The 20,746-nt window shown below is 40.1% G+C and overlaps 1 protein-coding gene across 3 annotated transcripts in view; it reads right to left on the bottom strand.

Annotated features, from left to right (window-relative positions):
* Positions 1 to 20,746, bottom strand: part of LOC131030393 (GPI ethanolamine phosphate transferase 1) — a 246,115-nt gene that overhangs the window by 7,545 nt on the left and 217,824 nt on the right. For 2 of the 3 annotated variants that reach the window (XM_057961200.2, XM_057961197.2), the window contains exons 15-17: positions 12,065 to 12,163; positions 11,918 to 11,976; positions 11,189 to 11,294 (exon numbers count right to left, since the gene is read on the bottom strand). In XM_057961200.2, coding sequence (XP_057817183.2) covers positions 11,189 to 11,294; positions 11,918 to 11,976; positions 12,065 to 12,163 — 264 coding nt within the window. Of the gene's footprint in view, positions 1 to 2,732; positions 3,000 to 11,188; positions 11,295 to 11,917; positions 11,977 to 12,064; positions 12,164 to 20,746 lie in introns of those variants that run through there. The other variant, XM_057961198.2, reaches the window with a different exon arrangement.

The following is a 20,746-nucleotide window of genomic DNA, read 5'->3' as shown; positions in this document are numbered from 1 at the left end:
ATGCGTGAGGATGAGGCCATACAGTTTGCAGTGTTACATCTAGAGGGCGTGGCTTATGATTTGTGGCACCATGGTTTGGTCACCCAAAACCATGGACTTATACATTCTTATATTGAGTTTACTGAGTGGTTGATTGCTAGATTTGACTGTAAGGATGTAGAATTGTACTATAGAGATCTTGCACTATTGAGACAGACTGGACATGTTGAAACTTACATCAATGAGTTTCAACGTATTGTTGTTATGGTTCCTGATATGCTGGATAGATGCGTGGTGATGTTATTCATAGAGGAACTACATGATAGGTTACGGGGTTTGGTCAAGGCTCTTAAGCCTAGGACCCTTTAGGAGGCTATTCAGACTACCCTAGACCTTGAGACTACACTACCACCCATTTCTTATCAATCAGATAAGAAGTTTTCTAGAGGCTCTAAACCTTTTTAGAGATCTTCTACATAACTTAAAAGTGCACCATCTCCTCCTAGGATGGATCAGTTGACTCGTAATGAGTTGAGGAGGAAAAAACTTTGTTTTTCATGTAAGGAGCCTTGCGAGCCGAGACACAGATGTCTTGGGAAAGGCAAAGTGCATCTCATTGAGGTCTATTTTGATGTGGATGATGAGCAGGTGTAGGATACAAATTTTGAGGGCAGCCATGTTGTGGATGAACCTGAGGTTCCACAGATTGATCTTGGAAAAGATGAGCCTTTGGGTACTTCCAAGGTCACTATTGCTAATCTCTCAGGTGTCCCCAAGATTCATCCCTTTCGGTTGAAAGGAGTGATTAAGGGACAACGTGTGACTTGCCTAGTGGACAATGGTGCTACACACAATTTTATTGATGAGGGACTGGTTGCTAGGCGTGGTTTGCAGGCTAAGGACTTTCTTGGTTTTAGTGTGACAGTGGCAGATGGCTTTGCTATGAGGTGCACCAGGAGGGTCCCACAACTAAGTATACAGATGGGTGACTATACTTTGACCGATGACTTCTATGTTGTTGTTCTTGGTGAGATTGACGCAGTGCTTGGCATCGAGTGGCTATAGCCACTTGGTAGATATGTTTAGGATTTCGGGAGGATGGAGTTGGAGTTTATGGCAGATGGCAAGAAGGTGGTTCTGAAGGCTCTTTCTAATGGTGGACCTATGGTAGTCTCAACACACAGGATGGAGTCTCTTTTCAGACTTAGTAATGTTACTTAGGCGACACAGTGTTACATTTCGTCCAAGACACCTTCTCCTGATGAGCAACCATTCAATATTGATATCCAGACAATGTTGGATAAGCATGGTGTTGTTTTTGGTGATATTCCTCTTGGGAGACCTAATCGTGGTTTTGAGCATGTGATAGAGCTAGAGGAGTGTGCTAAGCCCGTCATCACAACTCCATATTGTCATCCTAAGGCATTTAAGGATGAAATAGAGAAGACTATTCGGGAGTTATTGGATATGGGGTTTATCAGACCTAGCTTTAGCCCCTTTGCTTCTTCTATAGTGTTGGTGAAGGATGGTACTGTTGACGTGTATTTTGTACACTATCAAACACAGAATAAAATACCTAAAGGTACCTTATCCTCTCTTGAGTAAAGCCTCTGAATGCTGAAGATGTCGTGAAAAGGATCAATCGGGATGACTTCAAGGTTCTTGTATGTAGGGTCTCTACGTGTGGATAAGCTCTCTGTGGTATGATGTGATTTGCTGGAATCACAAGGGGACTTACATTTGATGCCTGAACTTCTGATTTGCTTTGAATATTGCTGGAACACAGGATTTTCACTAGCTTAGATTTGAAAAAAGGAAAAAAGATGAGGGCGAGGAAAGGATCTAATCCTAACACTAAGAATGTAAGAGCAATGAATGATCTTTGATGAAATTCTAACTAAGTCTTGTTTTGACATCATAGGAACATCTCCACAAGGTTAGTGCGATCTTCGAAGGAAAGCTTTATGATGTTCAAATCATCACTGCAGGCATAGACACCATCAGGTTGATGCATATCGATGAAGAAGCGACAATTGAAGTTAAGCTTAAGCTGAATGATTCCAGTTGACTACGCAAGGCAAGTCTGCAATCAACAAACTGCTAGTAGTATGGATATACGAATTTCACCATCAATCAAGCACATTTCTTCCACTCATCTAATCATAAAATCAAACATGAGAAGTATAAAGACCATGCAAATTGTCGAATCGACCCATAAATTTCACCATTTCTTCAATGAAGTTACAAGTCTTTTACAACAACATCTTGGCAACAATCTTTGCCTTCTCTCTCTACTCTACTCTAATTGCTATTCTAATACTTCCAACTGCTTCTAACTATATTCTAACTCTAACTATCCCTCTTTACAAAATGAAATGCCAGGGCTTATATAGTGCCCTCAATACAATTCGATGGCTTAGATCAATTCGAGATCAATGGCCAAGATTTTACAATGAAAACCCTAATTAGGGTTTGTTACAACCATTACATAACATTTAATGCTTGACCAATGATAAAATTGTATTGCTTGGACACATGTCCTCTCTAGAAAATTCGACCAATGAATAGCCAGGGTAGGTACATAGAAGTTTGTGCCACCTTCCATGAGTTAGGTACATTGAATCTGGAAATGCTGAGGTGGACCACACTGACTGGATGAGCGATGACTGGGATGACACCTCGTCTGACACTTGTAACTTGGTAAATATTCAACTTGATGTTGTTGAGAAACCAGCTTTAATTAATTCATCTGGAACTATTTGCTTCCTCAACGAACCCTTGTTCTAACTTCTTGTGTCCTTGATTTGCAGGATGATGATGTACCTCGCCTTGGAATGCTGGATTGGAAGAGGTCGCCCTTGATGACGTTAGTCCAAAGAAGGTCGTCCTTGTCGATGCTAGGCTGGATCGAAGAAGGTCATCCTTGTCCTCGCTTGATCGTCCTTGTCCTTGCTTGATCGTCCTTGAGGAGAGTCTTCCGACTTGTAGATCTTTCGAGCTTGGAGTCGCCATCTTGATACCTACACAACATTTCAAAATTAGTAATATATCTTGAAATCTAAAAAATTAAACTTTAAAAGGAAGATTCAAGATTTTAATTAGGAAACTTCATGATAAACCTTGAGTTATTATTTCCTAATTTAGGATTTTCAAAGCAAAATTTAAATCTTCAAAAATGGTGCCAAGGTGATTACGCCATACCTCCACTTGGGAATTAATTCTAAAAAAATGATGCAAAAATAGGAGAATTCACTAGGCAAAATGTAGATCAAGACTCCCTTTAGCAAAATGCGCCCCCTTTAGCTTGGAAAAGAACTCCACCTTCCTCTTCAAAAATCTGGAAATTCGCCTTCAAATGTCTTCAAAAATCTAGAAATTATCCTCCAATCTAGCAAGAAATACGCCTCTCCAATAGCCTTCAAGATGAATTTCGCCCTTCTTAGTCTCCACTCCTGGTAGAAATTCGCTCCTCAAATTGCTCTTCCAAATTGCACTTGAAATGATGAGTGAATGATTTGAATAATGAAAAACATGCCTCAAATATATAGAGCGCTCACCATTTTATTCCCATGGGCCGACTTGGAAAAATAGGCCAAAAGATAAATAAAAATTAATAAAAGAAGAGGCCGACTTGATAAAAACATTAAATAATACCCCAAGCGCTCCAATTTTATTTTATTTATTTTTAAATAATAATAATAATTAATTTTAAATGCCTTTATAATTAAAAAAATTGATTTTTTAGGCTCAAAATTAATTATTAAATACCATGCGCTTTTATTAAATGCCAAAAATATTTCAAGGTTTTATCGAATCTGGCATTTAATGTAATTTGAAGGATATTTGGCGCCCAATCATGAAAAATAATGGCTATTAACAAGATCGCTCTGGTCCCTTGGTGAGGGACAGGAGCGATCTCATTCTAGACCTCACACTTCTTGTTTTTTACATCCAAGACCTCATTTTTGACGTCCAAGATGGCATTTTTACTTAGAATTTCGAGTTCAATTTATTCGATCTTTGAAATGAGTGCACTTTAAAGCATTTTCGCCCTGGTCCCTTGGTGAGGGACAGGAGCTATTTTGCAAATCCAAGCTTATCCGTCCTTTGTTAGCCTTCCAAATTATATTCAATGGATAAATCATGTTTTCCTTGGTCTCTTCAAATCATAAAATTGTCTTGATCTTGCAAGAACAGTGCAAATTTGAAATTCAAGCTCCGGTCCTTCAGTGAGGGACGGGAGCACTTTTGCAATTACAAGCCAATTCGTCCTTTGCTAGCTTTGAAAATTATCTTCAACGGATCGATTGCGTCTTCCTTCACCCACCTCAAACGTAAAACTTGTTTTTCTCTTGCCCGAATCTTGTCTTGAGGGAAAATCGCTCTGGTCCCTTGGAGAGGGACAGGAGCGCCCTAGCCAGTCACCTTGGTCCCTTGGAGAGGGACAGGGGTGAACTTGTTACTTAGGCCGATTTTCTTCATTGTGGCGTACTTAAGTTATATTCAACGAGCAAAACATACTTCCCTTGACCTCCTCAAATCGCGAAACCACTTAAATCTTGCAAGGATAATGTGAAATTGGAATTCAAGCTCCGGTCCTTCAGTGAGGGACAGGAGCGATTTTTGCTCTCAGGGCCAAATCTTTTTACTTTTCACTTCAAATTTCCTTCGCTGAGGAAAATATCATCTCTTTACACGCCATGAATAAAAGTTCGAGTCCAAACAAGGTCTAAAAATGTGTATATGAATAAAATCGCTCTGGTCCCTTGGTGAGGGACAGGAGCGAATTTACCTTTCTAGACAAATACTTCATCATTTCATCGTCCTTAATCAAGTCTGGATGCTCTATCACGTTCATTTTGTCCTCCATCATGCCTTTGATGTCTCAATTTGTCCAAACAAGGTCAGGAATGACTCCACTAAGCTTTTTCGCTCTGGACCCTTGGTGAGGGACATGAGCGATTCGCCTTGGACCCTTGGAGGGGGACACGAGCGCTTTTTGCTCTGGATCCTCAGTGAAGGACAGGAGCGAAATTTGACTTTTCGAACTCTCTATCAGGATAATTTTCATGGAATATAACATTGCAAAATCTAGTTTTTTGAGGTTTTTCAGTTTCCAGACTTAGTCAAATTTCAGGATCAGGACATTCCAGACTTAGCCAAATTTCAGGATCAGGACATTCAGACTTTAGCCAAATTTCAGGATCAGGACATTCCAGACTTAGCCAAATTTCAGGATCAGGACTTCACTCAAGCCGGACTTGCTATCCTATTGATCTCCCCGACAGCACTCAAAATGCAAAGGCTAACTAACAAAACCCTAAAAGACCTAGAAAACAAACCCTAAAAAGCAAAAAACATGGGTCCCCATTTGCAATGGGGCGATGTGTGAAAACGTCACAACAGGTACCTAAGTCACTAGGTTCGAATTCAAGTTCAAGTTCAGCAACTATGAAGTTCGGATGAAATTTGGCAAGGGCGGAAAATTCGAAAAAAAATTCAACATTAAATTCAACTTATATTAATTAATTTTTTTAAATATAAATAATATATTTATTAAATTATCAAAATAATTTCACATTACAATATAGATTTGAAATTATCATAAAAAGATGTCACAATTATATAATATGAATAAAAAATAGTATAAATAGAAAGTATAACATAATAATAAATTTCAATATGTTACATATTAATATTTTAATAAAAATTTAATATAAATAAAATTATAAAATAATAATACGTTTAATATTAAGAACATTAAAATAAAATAAATTTCATATGAAAAAATAAACTTAAAAAAACGAAAGTCAAAATATAAAGCCTAAAAACTAAAATCATTTTTCAAGACTAAAAATCATTTGAGCAAAATATTTAAAATCTATAAAACCTAAAAACTAAAACCACCGAAGACTCTAACGGGCGCTCAATCTTCAGCAAATAACTCCACAACGGCACATCTTCAACAAAGAACTCCACAGTGGCACATCTTCAACGAAGAACTCCACAGCGGCACACTTGTCTTCACATCGACACTCCATTCTTTAATAGTCTTCAGTAGAGCCTTCGACACTGAGGAGTGGGCGAATGTAGGGTTTGGTGGCCCGAAATGGACTCAACTTCACCTTTCTTGCTTGCTTTCACTCCGCTTGCCATGAAGGCGAGCAGCAATTTCGCAAGTCTAGAAAAAACGTTTTGAAAAATATTTTAAGACTTGCCTTTTCTCGCCATATGAACTTGAGGTGAATTTTAACAAATATTTTTTTATTTTTAAAAGCTCGCCGAATTCCGAATCTGAAGCCGAAAATTCGGCGAATGCGGTGACTCAGGATGGTACTATGTGTATGTGCATTGACTATTGTGCATTCAATAAGAAAACAATTAAGAAGAGATATCCGATTCCATGCATAGATGAGTTACTTGATGAGCTTCACGGTGCAGTGTATTTTTTAAAGATTGACCTTCGATTAGGATATCATCAAATAAGTGTCCGTGATGAGGATAAACATAAGTCAACATTTAGATGTCACTAAGAGCACTATGAGTTCTTAGTGATGTCATTTGGTCTCACTAACGCACCTGCTACATTTCAGTCATGCATGAATCATGTGTTCAATAAGCAGTTGCGTAAGTTTGTGTTGGTGTTCTTTGATGACATTCCAGTATACAGCAAGACTTAGGAGGAGCACCTGAGGCATTTGGACGAGGTACTTGGTATTATGGAGGCACAATCTTTGTTTGCCAAGATGTCTAAATGCGAGTTTGGACTCACAAAGATATTATACCTGGGGCATGTGATTTGTGTTGATGGAGTGAAGGTCCATCAAGAGAAGATACAGGTGATACTTTACTGGCCACCACCTAGGAATATCTCAATGTTGCGAGGTTTCCTAGGCTTATGTGCATATTACAGGAGGTTTGTGAAGGGGTATTAACAACTTGCAACTTCTCTGACAAAGCTTACACAAAAGGGTGCCTTTAGATGGATAGATGAGGGACAATGTGTATTTGACAGGCTCAAGTAGGTTATGAGCACATATCCAATTTTATCTCTTCCAGACTTCTCTCAGCCCTTTGTTCTAGAGTGTGATGCATCAGGACAGGGCATAGGTGCGGTCCTTATGCAAAACGCCACCCCATTGCCTATGAGAGCAAGAAATTGAGGGATAATGAGAGACTATACTCCACCTATGATAAGGAGATGCTCGCCATTATGCATGCTTTGGCGAAGTTTCGGTAGTATTTAGTGGGTGGAAAGTTTGTGATCAGGACCGACCACAATAGTCTGAAATACTTCTTGGAACAAAAAGAACTTAATGAGGGCCAACAGAAGTGGATCAGTAAAATACAAGCATATAATTTTGACATTGAGTTTGTCAAGGGGAAGAAGAATGTTGTTGCTGATGCACTTTCTAGGAGGCCTTTAGTTGCTGCCCTATGTTCCATGAGTGAGATTTCAGCTGATTGGAAGTCTCAGCTTTAGTTGAGTATTCCCAAAATCAGTTTGCTTGTGAGATTATGGATGGACAAATTTAGGATGACAAGTACATTGTGATTGATGATAAGAACAAAATCTATTTAGTCCCTAGATCAGAATTGAAGGATAAGATTCTACACGCCATCCATGACACACCATTGGCAAGACATCTAGGATACTTCAAGACATACATACAAGTACGAGAGAGATTCTCCTGGAAGGGTCTCAAGGATGATGTCTTGCGCTATGTTCGAGAGTGTGTGACTTGTTAGCAGAAAAAGGCAGAGCATACTTTCCCAGTTGGTCTTCTACAGCCATTGCCTCTTCCAGAGAAGAAGTGGGAGGGTCTTTCAATGGACTTTATTACAAAGCTTCCAAGGGTCCAAGGGAAGGATTGCATCTTTGTGGTTGTGGACAGATTGACAAAATTTGCGCACTTCCTTCCTGTTGCAGTCGACTACACAGTCTCATAGGTAGTAGAGTTATTCTTCCGTGAAGTGTTTAGACTCCATGGGCTACCTAGGACCATTATCAGTGACAAGGATAGCAAATTCATGAGTATATTTTGGCAAGAGCTATTTTGTCTCGTAGGTACAGAATTGATCCCCAACACCAATTACCACCCTCAGACGGATGGTCAGATAGAGATAGTCAACAACTAGGTTGAGGGATATTTGCATTACTACGTTTCGGGTCAGCAGAGAGCATGGGTGTGTTGGTTGTATTTGGGCAAGTATTGTTATAATACTATGCACCACATGTCTATTGGTATGACTCCCTTCCGAGCCTTATATGGTTAAGATGACTTATCATTTGTTGATTTAGCACTGGGTGACAGCAAAGCGCCTAGAGCTCGGATTGACTCTAGGACAGTCAAGATATCCTTAAGGCACTTAAAGATAACATAAAACAAGCACAAAACCAGCAAAACATGTATGCAGATCGACATCGTATAGAGAGGACTTTTGAGGTTGGTGATATGGTATTCTTGCGTCTACAACCCTACAGGCAGAGTAACCTCAAGAGGAGTGAGGCTAAGAAAATCAAGCCTCGGTTTTATGGCCCATACAAAGTTTTAAGGAGGATTGGTGAGGTAGCATATGAGCTTGAGTTACCTTTAGAGAGTAAGATACATAATGTTTTTTGTGTGTCTTGCTTGAAGATGGCCTTGGGACAACATGTGACTCCATCACCTGATTTGCCTCCATTGGATGAGGAGGGTAGGTTGATTTTGATTCATGTAGAGATTCTTGATATGAGAGAGAGGAGGTTGAGGAGTAGAGTGATCGGGGAATATATGGTACGCGGGAAGAACTTGCCTATAAAGGATGCCACATGGCAAGGAGAGATGGTACTTCAGCATCCAACTTTGTAGTTGCTTGAGGGCAAGCAATCTTGGGAAGGGAGGACTATAATGTCCCCTCTTTCCTAGTTGATCACTCAGTTACAGAGATTCACCTGTTATCCATCTCCACAGGTGAATTCAGTGAATAGAAGATGATAGTGCTGGCACGTGGGGTTCTATACTTGACTCTTGGGCGCTAGGAAGTGTTATCATTTGAGAATACAATGCTATTTTAATATAGTTACCTTTTCTAAAAATAGAAAAAAGTTAATTAAAGTGACTTTAGGGGGGTCAAGTTATAAAATAATAATAAAACATAAAAACAACCCCATGGCACACCCCCCTAGGCATAAGTTGTTTTTAAAAAGTGGCCAACCTCGATGACAAATTAGAGCCTCAAGTTGGGTGAACTTGCCAGGGGAATAATTATTAAATAAATTTCATTTTAATTAAGGCATGAGAACCCTAAAAGGTACGTTTAGGGTTAAGGGGCTATAAAGTAACAAGAGGAGCATTCATTTTGGGATCTATGATTTCATTTTTACATCACAGGTTGGAGAATTGAGATGTGGAGGTGATTTTCAGCAGCTTTTGAGTCATCTAGGAACGAAAACTCCTTGAAGGCAAGTGTATTAGACGAAACCCCAATCCATAGGAAAGAGAAATTCACTCAGAATTCCTATTGGTGCTACAAAGAACACTTAATTCAGCGAGTTACATATTTTATTGCAGATTTGGAAGGGGTTCTGATCTTCACAAGACTGCATTTGCAATTCCTAAGCTGGCCATACACGCTTCCAAGGCAGCCATACCACTTTGCAGTCACCTGGGTGCCAGTCTTGTTCGATCCAGCCAATTGAGGGCATAATTCTCAGGCAAATCTCATGTGCAGCACTTCACAACAATATTTTAATAATTTTAGAAGGCGATAGGAGCATATTCTTCATTCAGATTATTGATTTGTTAGTAGATGGAATAATCCAGCCTGGGAGCTAGGCGTGGAACTCAGTAGATCTCCAGGAATTATTTTTGGTAATTATTTTTGGATCAAATAAAACTAATTGGGGTCTCCTGCAACAGCTCGGAGTTCATAGACTGTACTCCTTTTTCCAAATTCATCAATAAACCCTCTCCAGGATAGGCGTTGGAAGCGTGGTATGCACTTTGTTGCTTTGGTGAACTAGTTTCCTTGAATCTGAAAGTTTGTATTACTGTCTCAAAATCAGAATTCTGAATTTAATTACCAGTCAATTATATTTCTGCATTTTATGGTTCAAAATGTTGTTTCCTGACATTTATTCACAATAAAACCCTATGCAAACATTGGCATTAAAACGCAAGCATAAAACCTCAAAAATCTATCCTAAACCTTCAATCAGCAGCATTAAAAATCAGAAAAAATTCAGTACAATCCGGTTGGGGATCTTTCATGTCAGGATGAGAGAAAGTCTAACTCAGACCATTACTGTACTTGGCAAATTCACAAGGGAAATGAATACCAATCAATCCTGCATGAAAAGCCCATATATCTTCATGAACTATGGGCCTCCTTGGAATGTATTATCGCTTTCCTGCATGGATTAAGACAGCCATAAAGATTCCTTTAGGTATCATTAGTAGTTAGAAAGCCAGATGGCCTCCAAAATTCATGAACTCGCTGTCTGAGAGTTTTCCCCAGGATAGGCTTCTGTAAATCTGCATATCAGTACTTTTTCTTTGAGAAACCAGAGTCTGTTTTCCATTTCATTAAATATATATAAGGGACTCTTGAAGGTGTTTTCACATAACAGATACTTTCCTTCTTCACATGGAAATTAGGCCTTTAGATTGATTGAAATGAACGGTATCAATATAATTGTTGCTTCTTTCTTTCCTTCTATGGATCCTTCAACAAGCTTTAACATTCAAAAGGAACCCTCTTTGAAGTAACTTATTTTAGATACTGAAAAAAGGACATCCATGCTTCAGTATGGAACATATCCAAGCTACAATTTCGCCAAAAATATAATGTGTTCCCTGTGGCAAAAGTAAAACATCTCTAAAAAATATGAACAAAAGACAAGCACTCCTGGAATTGGGTTTTCAGTGAAAAGCACTCCTTAAACACACTACAGAAATTCCATCAATCAAAAACTGAAGTGTGTTTGGGTTGATTCGGAAATTAAATTTGTCAGATTTAATTATATGTTTCATTAATGCATTTTTCTGTCATTATTAAGGCTCTAGCTTTGTCATGTCATTTCTCAAGTTAAAAAAACAAAAGACCAACACAAAAACATATTTTAAAATGAAACAATAACTCCAGTTATAATCCTCAAAACAAAATTGCGTTTTTGTACACAAAAGACATGCAACAGGTAATGATATAATGTTCAGAAAGGACTTACTAGGAAAAAGAAATGAATAGTCATGACATCAGAGAATAAGAGAACCATAAAATAACAGCCCAATCTTGGCAACTTGACAAGGTTGGTGACTGCACTGAATGCACACCTGTATTCAATAAAACTAAATTAGAAAAATCATTTTTATTTAAATATAAGAGCTATAAGAAAAGCTATTTGAATATACTGGGTATTGAAAGAAGAATGGAACGAGAGTGCTTCTTCAATCAAATTGTGACACTAAATTCAAACACCATTCTCTCATCCCAATGAACATTTCAAAGGAAACTATATGTAGACATTTCATATTGGCATACAACCAGCAAGTGACTGTAATGCCACCATAAACTATATAAATTTCATGATTAAAAAGGTCAATTGTACAGATTTGTTTAAGAGACTTTTAATTTTCTAACCCAAACAAAGAAATTGTGCAAGCTTTTGTATTCCCTTTTAATAAAGTCAGTGCATGTCCACACAAAATCTTAGAAGTAGCTTCGCCAGGAGGAATGAACAGTAGATGACAAGGAACTGCTGACACTCGTTCTGGGATGAGTGGGTAGAAACATATGCCCTAGAAATTTCATTAGGATAAAAATACAATCCTGTATTTGATATGTGCCTACTAAAGTGGTTATTATATTCCTGGGTATCTAAACATGTCATGATGCAATCTGTTGATTCTTAGTTGATAACAATAAGAAACAATCAATTCTCAGAAGAATTACTTACGTGACAAGTATAAATGGGATAAATAATTTGAAGAGCAACAGTGCTGCCATAATAAATGGCTGTATTCAAGCAATACAAATGATGTCAGCTAGAGAATAATTGACAATAATTGAATTTGACATAAATGGAATTTAGTTATGTACAAACATTGAAAATGGTGATGAACCGGTAAACTGATGAAATTTCAAAGCTTGCAATGCTTGCAACATTGCCCGTTCCAAAAAATGCAACGTTGATCAAAATTAACTGCACAAAGAAAATAAAATAACCATTGTCAAAAACATTGGAATCATTTAAAGCCTCATGATTAGTGGAAAGATTGTTTCTATTTCAAATGGCAAACAATAAGACAGAAATGCTCCTAAGTTTTCAAATAACTACATTATAAAAACCCTAATTACTAATTTCTTTCAAATTATTGGAATCATCAGAGGTTATCTTTAAGACTTGTGCCAAAGAAGGTAACTAAGGTTGTACAGCAGATAATAAAACATCTATTACTGAAAACAGTTCCAACAATGATATAACAAAAGTACCTATAGGGTATAAAAATGTTTTCAAAGGTTGAATTGTGAGGTAATTCACATCACATATAATACAATGAAGAGATCAAAATATAGTCTCTTATCACAAGGAATGATATTAAAATCTGTTGAGACAGGAATACTATTGGATCCCAACAAAATTAAGGTTGTACACCACGAGGGTTCTGCAAGAAATGGTCATTAATGTAAAACTTTGGGGGTCTGATAAGTTCCTAAAGAGCACTTATTTTTCAAATTCGTATGCACTGTTACAACATTTCCATATATTCACCATTGTGATGACTCAGTTTATGATGTGGCTTGCCCTTTTTGATTTTTTGAGAATAAGATATTCCTATTTGATTTATTTTTTAATGAAGAATTGCAAGGTTAACTCTTATAAAAGAAGAAATAGTGATGCAGAACAAAGGTACCGTAAAAAATTAGTTATAATGGAGAATTGCAAGTTTACCACTTATAAAGGAAGAAATAGTAAGGCAGAAAAAAGGTACCATAAGCTCAATCCAGTGTACCAAACAACATTACATATTATTGATTTGAATTTCAGAAGACATGATAGGCATTGATCTTTGAAGAATCCCAACCTAAAGTAACTCAAAAATAAAAAAATAAAAGTTGTAGCATGATTTTTGATTGGGATAGTGCAAGCCAATAACCCAAAAAGCATCAAGGTATCAAGTGTGTGAGGCAAAATAGAGCAAAAACATGAGATATACAATGTTAACAAACATGCTGAGTTTTGAAGGCAGGAGAGTCTCATAATTTTCATTCCATAAAAATCAATATAGCTAAAAGACTGTAACTCGACCTAGCAGAAATGTAGCTGCTCGTGAAAACATGTCAAAATAATTAAAATCCATCTAGACTTGGAAAAATGTCAATTATCAAAAATAATATAATGTTTTTGACACTACTGTAAAAATCAACGACACACTAGATAGTAGTTGAGAGAGACGAGGTCACAATACTTAGTTTACCATCTTTAGGTCTGCCTTACATTTTACAAATCTTCAGCAACTAAAATCTGAAACTCCTTTGTAACCATTAAATACCAATTAGATCCTGGTACTCAACTAACTTCACATATAGCTGAGTATAATATGACCATCACATATAGTCTAATATTCTTCCTTAATGATCATATTAGAGACTATGCAAAGCCTATCCCTAATATGATAAATTTAAAGGTTCAGGATGCTCCATGAGGATCTTTGCTGTTTGCTCGAGTTGCACGATATTAAAATTCAATTTTACTCTTTACTGGTGGTTGAATGAAATGAAAGCTTAATTTGGCATCCTTTCTATGTGTCTCGAATATAAGATTTTGAAATCTTAAGCCAACTTTGATTATCACAATAAATGATGTTTTTTCTTGAGCCATGCAAATAATCATGTAATAAATATTTTTCACAGGCCTCAAAGACAGCAGCTCTCTATTCTGTTTCAATGGAAGAAAGACCAATTATTTGCTTGTTTTTGCTGGTCTACAAGACAACACCTTTTCTCAAAATGAAAGTTTCTCTTGTTGACTTTCTATCATCTATGAATACTTTCCAATTAGCATAAATAAATGCAACAACAAACTGAAAACCCATCACTGATGCCATAACAAATTCCATAATGAGTTGTACATTGCACATACCTCAATATGTTTTGTCACCTGCCATTATCAACATTATATTCATTCACAAAACTATAAATACAGCTGACAGAAGTGCCAAGACAAAACCATGTCACTTTCAGATAAAACAAACTAGCCACCAAATTCCAAAAGAGTGATTCATCAGACTCTTTATAAATGACATTAACTCATATTTTCAAACCCACATCTATATGAGTAGAAAACTGTCTGCAATCACTCAAAAAATAATTCTTCAACAATTGTTTTGGCCTTCACCTGTAAAATGAAACATCACTTTACTACCAAAACTATATTCCTGGACAATAATGAAAGTAGCATCATTCTTTCATGTCAAAAGCGGTCAACGAGCATGACTTTACCCATTGAATTGTCAGTCTCATTGCCTATGATGGGCAAATCTTTGACATAATTAACATTGTTTTGCATATATATTTGGACCAAAATGGATTAATCTAAATCCAGATCTAACAAGATGAAAATAAAATTCTATATACATGGACACAGAACATGTTGGTGATGTAATATCCCCTGCTATTGTATGACTGAAAGTGTAGGGAATATTAACAAACAATTGTCTGATAACCTGTTGTTCTAGTTTTCAGACTGAATAACTTGCGTGTTATGCAGTTTTAGACAACTAGGATAACTCTACATGTTATGCAGATTTCCTTGGTTTTGCTAAATCTGATCTCTAATTGTTGATTTGTACCTCATGGAATATTGTCAAACAGTTGTCATGGAACCTCTATCTTTCTGTCTTTTGTTTTCAGATTGCTTTTGCTTACTTAGAATGGTTTGAAATGAAGTTTACATGCTTGCAATTGATTACTAAAACTTCTAGGCCAAAAGCTAAAATGCAAATGCAATCCCTTTTGTCTTTTGAATGCACACATGACTTCTACATGTAAAATGTGCATCTACAGTCAATGGACATTTTAACAAACAGTTTTCATGCATCTTAAGATAACCAATATGCAGCAATTAAGCATTTTGACAAACAAATGGCATGCAACCTTGTACTACCTTCATTTTATGCTAAACCAAATACAAGTTGGAATGCACAATGCATATGATGATTTCAACTATGCAATATTCAATGCCAAGACTCTTGGCTCACAATCTAAATGCCCTCACAAGACTGATAAAATGTGCATTTACAACAACAGCTCGTAGATCGATATGACAATGCAAATAAACAATAAAGAACCTGATGCACAAATCGATATGCTCTGTAACATTGCTGCAACCCTTGATGCTGATGAAACTTCACAATATTTGATGAAATTGTGCCCTCTATGTATGCCATCCTTGCTGTAGTATATCAGTCCTCAAAATTGATTAATTGCAGCCTTGAGACATCTCCAATTTATTCCAAAAATGACCTCCAATATTCACAAATTTGACTGCTAGTTACAGCCAACTCAAAAGTGATCCTCAGAAGATCTGCCTCGATTTGCAGAAAAGCAAAAACCCTTGGGTTTGCCTTCTCCAAATGCCAAGAAATCATAAATGTCAAGTTATCAAATGCTCATAGAATTAATGGCTCAATTCCCAAGGCTGAATATATATAACTTCATGAAGAAGTCGATTTCCCTCCAAAAGCACATTTAATAATAATTAAATGTTATTACATTTGCATCTTTTAATATTTAATATTAATACCTTGGTCTTGGCGCCTCATAGATTAATTCAATAAATGGCCCCCTTTAATGATGACTTGACCCTCAAATTATAAAGTTAAGTTATAACTTTATAATATCACTTTTAATTATTTCATTATCATTTGAGCCATTAAAACATTAATATCTCCTATAATAATCATAATTTCTTTATTCTGTCTGCAACGGGGAGTTGACCATTTTATCCTCTGTCCAACCCACTGACTTACTAAAAATAGAAAGGTTCCCTCTCAATCGTCTCCTGACTTATTATAAATAGTAAGTATATGAAATTGAGCCCAAATGAAGTCCAATCTGAACCAAACGAGGACCAAACTGGAATATATTGAATTCTAGAGAAGACGAGAACCCCCATTTACCAAGCCCTTGCCTCAGAAGACCCTCTATCAACAATTATTAGCCTATGAGGTGTTTGCCTCACTGGGTAAACAGAAGGAATACAGAAGTAATGCAGAAATAAACAATGCAATAACAGCATGAATACAAGAATAAGCTTTCCATTAATAACTCAGAGTGTATACAATGTTCATAGCTGTCGTAAATAACACACCCTTCAATACCCGCAGGTAGTACAATATATAACAGCCGAAGGGGTGTGACACAACCGTTGCAACTCCAACTACCTACCTGTCGGCTAACTAACTACTAACAAATGACATTACTACCAACACATAAGATATACATATTTCCCGACAACATCATCTCCCCCAAAAAAGAAGTCGTCTCCGATGACTAACAACAAAAATGGAGACGATGCAACCCATGCAAAATATAAATCCAAGACAAACTAAAGAGGGGGCTGGGGAAGCGTCCCTGAAGTAGAAGGCTAAGATGCCGGTGCCTAGGCCACCAAGCGGGCTCGAAGCTCATAAACCTGCTGAGTACGTGGAGTCACATCTCGCTCTACCACCAACACTTTTTCCAAAGCCATCTTTACCATATGCACGGCTTCCAGCAACTCCTCTTTCGTATCCGCTGTCTCTATCATATAGACCAATCGATCCTGCAACAAGCTCCTCTCGGCAGTCACTGCATCCAACTCCTGTTGTACAAGGCTCCTCACACTCTGCTCCGTAGAAAGGCGAGTCTCCACCTCGGCCTTCTCTGCTCGGGCCATTTCAAGCTGTGCCAACAACTGGGCCCTCTCTGCTGCCCACAAGGCCTGCTGATTGGCCACATCCCTCTCCAACTCGACCCGAGCAGCCTCGCGGACTCCTGCTGCGTACGCCTCAATGCATAGTAGGCGTCTCGGTAGACCTGCTCAATCTCTCAGACGACTGCCATCACCTAATTCTCCACAATGGGCTCCCGTACACTCCAAGCCTGTAGCATCTCATCCATCTAAGTAGTTGGCCATCCCTGAGACTCAAAGCATGTAGCAAACGCTGTCAGGCAGCCCACCCGCATAAACTGGAGGACCCGCTCTAACTCCACCACAACCTGCTGTAATGCTTGCATCTGGGCTGTGGCCACCACTCGTCTACCCCTCGTCACCATGTCAACTAAATAGGCCTCAATGTCCTCCCCCTCCTACTCCAAAGGCTGTGACCGTGAGGGAAGTGGCATCTGTGAAAGAGCGCCAAGGGGTAATGCAGAGGTCTCTCGCGAAACCGATACTGTCGCCTCCTGCTGGTATGAAGGTACCTCCTCCGCCACTAGAGGTGTGGCATCCCCCTGTTCTTGTATCGCAAAGACAACCTCTCCTGCCTCGTTTCCGACTGCTAGTACATGTCTCGCCAGAGGAATCGTCCAAGTCTATTACCTCCGCTCGAGTCTCGTGACAAGGTGAGAATACAGCAGCTCCCACAGGTTGTACCAATATCATCTAGAATCGCTGCGTTAGCCAGCTCTCCATAGCCACGACCGATGGGTCTGTACGCATCTCTACGACAGGGGAATGGGTCGCCATAACCATGGGCTCCTCCAGCAAAGAGGCAAAAAACGGTCACCACTGCCTCAGTTCCAACAACATCCAATCGCACTTGAGGCTCCGTATCAACCACCTCCCTCAGCCTCTGCTCCTCATCGACTACTACCCGATGCGGCGACTCCTCTGTACGCGACTCTGCCATGTCTTCGGTAAGTGCCTCCGTGGTCGGGGCCGGTCCCGAAGGTGGTGCTCGATCCGGCGGAGGTGATGCTACCTGTTGCTAGATGGGGCCAAGTGCAACTGGTGTGTGGCTCTGCCCAAGTGCAGGAATAAAGGTGCCTCCCAACCAGAATGACATCACAGGTGTGCCCATCGGTAGCAAGGGTGGGGCAAAAAGGACCCTCTCCTCCATCGCCCTGCTGCTATCATCCTCATCCTCCGCTTCTGAATCCTCTGTACTACTAGAAGTCTCCCTCCCACTATCAGGTTCCCCTGAGGCCGTATCCACAGTCTGTTTCTGCTTCGCGGAAGAGTGCCCAATGTCCAGGTGCCTCCAATACATGATAGGAGGCTCACCCGCTACCAACGGTCCTTGCGGCCGTACCTCCAACTCTGCCTCCGGCACTGCTTCCTGCGTGGCCTCCAAGAACAGCCCTATAGCATAGTGGGGCATATAGAACGTGCGATGCTGCATCGTCAAGAACTCATAAATGCACTCTGCTAGCAACGCGGCCCAATCGTACACAATGTTGTTCATCAACCCGTTCATGAGCATAATCTGAGGGAGGGTGATGTCCGACGCTCTACCGGATCCCGTGAACCTGCTCTTAATGACATCCATAATGCACCGCCAGTGGCCCTCTGCAACAAAGGTCTTACGGATTCCTCGTCCTTTCGTGGCATTAGCCACATTGTCCAGCTCTGCTGTCGTCAAGTTCCTGGATATTAATTTAATCCAATACTCCTTCTCCTCCCGCTTCATCTTCTTAGCCTTCAACTCTATTTTCCTGCCCTGTCTGCCTGGAATGTCGAATACTCTAGTAAAGTCCACCGCTTTGAAGGATATGGTGACATCCCTACCGAGGTACTCAAAAGTACTCGTGCGTGTGTCTGTCGAAGGTGTCCACCATGAACCGTAGGGCACCCTCATACTCGCGGATAGGAAACACGGGCATTCGAATAGCCCACTCCACTTCTGCCTTACGAAGGTTCTGCTTCACCAAATCATTGTCGGGAGTGTCCTGCCACCATTTCCGGCATTCCGACCCATTCAAGCCTTCAAAGGTGATATTCTGAGGTGTTAATGTAGTTTTCCCACTTATCGTAGGTTGTGGTGCTTTCTGCTTTTGCTTCTGACTGGCGTTGGCATCCATGGTGCTGCCTGCAACACGTACGCCTGACGACAAAACCCTGCTATTTCTATCCATCTGGCTGCTACTGGAGGTAGCCTGCAACTGCTTTTTCCAACTCCGTTTCCCAGCCGACTCCATGCCCTGATTTCTTGGTTACAGCCATACCGTTGCGTAACCACCTTAACTACCTCCTCCGGCGTGGCTGTGTATGCCTTCGTTGTTGGGCAGAGTGGGCTGCGTGGTTTACTTCTTGCGTGGGCTACGTATTTTCTTTCTCGCGTGGGCTGCGTATTGTCTTTCTCGTGTGGGCGGAGGTTTTATGTTTTTGCTTTTTGCGTGGGCAGTGGTGTCCACCGCACGATGGTGTTCACTGCACGGTGGTGTCCACCGCCGGTGGTGCCACCGCACGGTGGCTCCCTCGCCGGTGGGCCCATCGTGGCATTGTCCCTTTTTTTTTTTTTTTAATGCGACCGTACGGTTTTTGTTTTTTTTTAAATTATTTCTTCTAAAGGGTCCGGGATCGATCGCCCGTTCATGGTACTGTTTCAATTTTGACCCATTGACAGCCTCTGGTACCTCCTTCCCGTCAAGCGTCCACAACTTGATCGCCCCGTTGGCATTGAGCTCACGTACCTTGAAGGGCCCTAACCATCGCACTTTAAATTTTCCGGGTTTGATTTCGTTCCTCCCATTGAATTTCAACACTAACTGCCTAGGAGTAAACTTCATTCGCCGAAGATGCTTGTCGTGCCAGACCTTCCATCTTTGTTGGGCTGCCTCTGTAGCCCATTGTGCCATCATTCTTTTTTCGTCCAACTTGTTTAAAGCATACAGTCTCTCCCTCAGGCTCTCCATATCCCCGAGTCTGTTCTCTACTGCAATTCGAAGGCTTGGCACCATGAATTCCGCTGGCACCACAATTTCTTGCCCATACATGAGTTGGAACGGAGTCTGGCCTATGGTCACCTTATAGGTTGTACGGTAGGCCCACAAGACCGAAGGTAACTTTTCTTCCCAATCTTCTCCCTCGACACTGCACGACTTGTATATCACGCTTACAATAATCTTGTTGGTAGCCTCGGCCTGCCCATTGGCTCGCAGGTAATAGGGGCTAGATAGAGAATGGAAAATCTTGAATTCTGTAGTAAGGAGTTTAATCACGTGGTTCACAAAATGTCCGCCTCTGTCGCTTGTCAACTGCATAGGGATCCCATACCGCGTAATAATTTGCTCGTAGATGAATCTTGCTATACTTACGGTCGAGTTGTCCGGTAGGGCTCACGCTTCAACCCACTTGGTTAAATACTCAGTGGCTACCACAATGTAGCGACACCTTTGAGCGCGGCTCACCTTGAGCGGGCCGATAAAATCCAGCCCCCAGCATTCGAATAATTCTTGAGCATGCTAAGGGTTGAGGGGCATGAAATCCCTTTTCAGCGGCCTCCCCGCTCTCTAGCAGGTATCACAACCTACTACCCATTCTCTTGCATCATTATACAATGTGGGCCACCAGAGGCCTACTAGCAATACCTTCCTTGCCGTAGTGTCCGATCCCATATGGCCTCCTGCGGGCCCCTTGTGTGCTTCCCTCAAGATGCTTGGCACCTCTTCCTCCATCACACACCGACGTAACACCTCGTCAGGCCCCATTTTATACAATAAACCATTAATCAGCTGGAATGTGCGGCTTCTCAACACAAGCTTTCTTCACTCTCCTGGCGGCATGCCTTGGGGGAACACA

The sequence above is a fragment of the Cryptomeria japonica genome, chromosome 7 (genome assembly GCF_030272615.1).
Source record: "Cryptomeria japonica chromosome 7, Sugi_1.0, whole genome shotgun sequence".
Lineage (NCBI taxonomy): Eukaryota > Viridiplantae > Streptophyta > Pinopsida > Cupressales > Cupressaceae > Cryptomeria > Cryptomeria japonica.
This window is presented reverse-complemented; position numbering and strand designations above follow the sequence as displayed.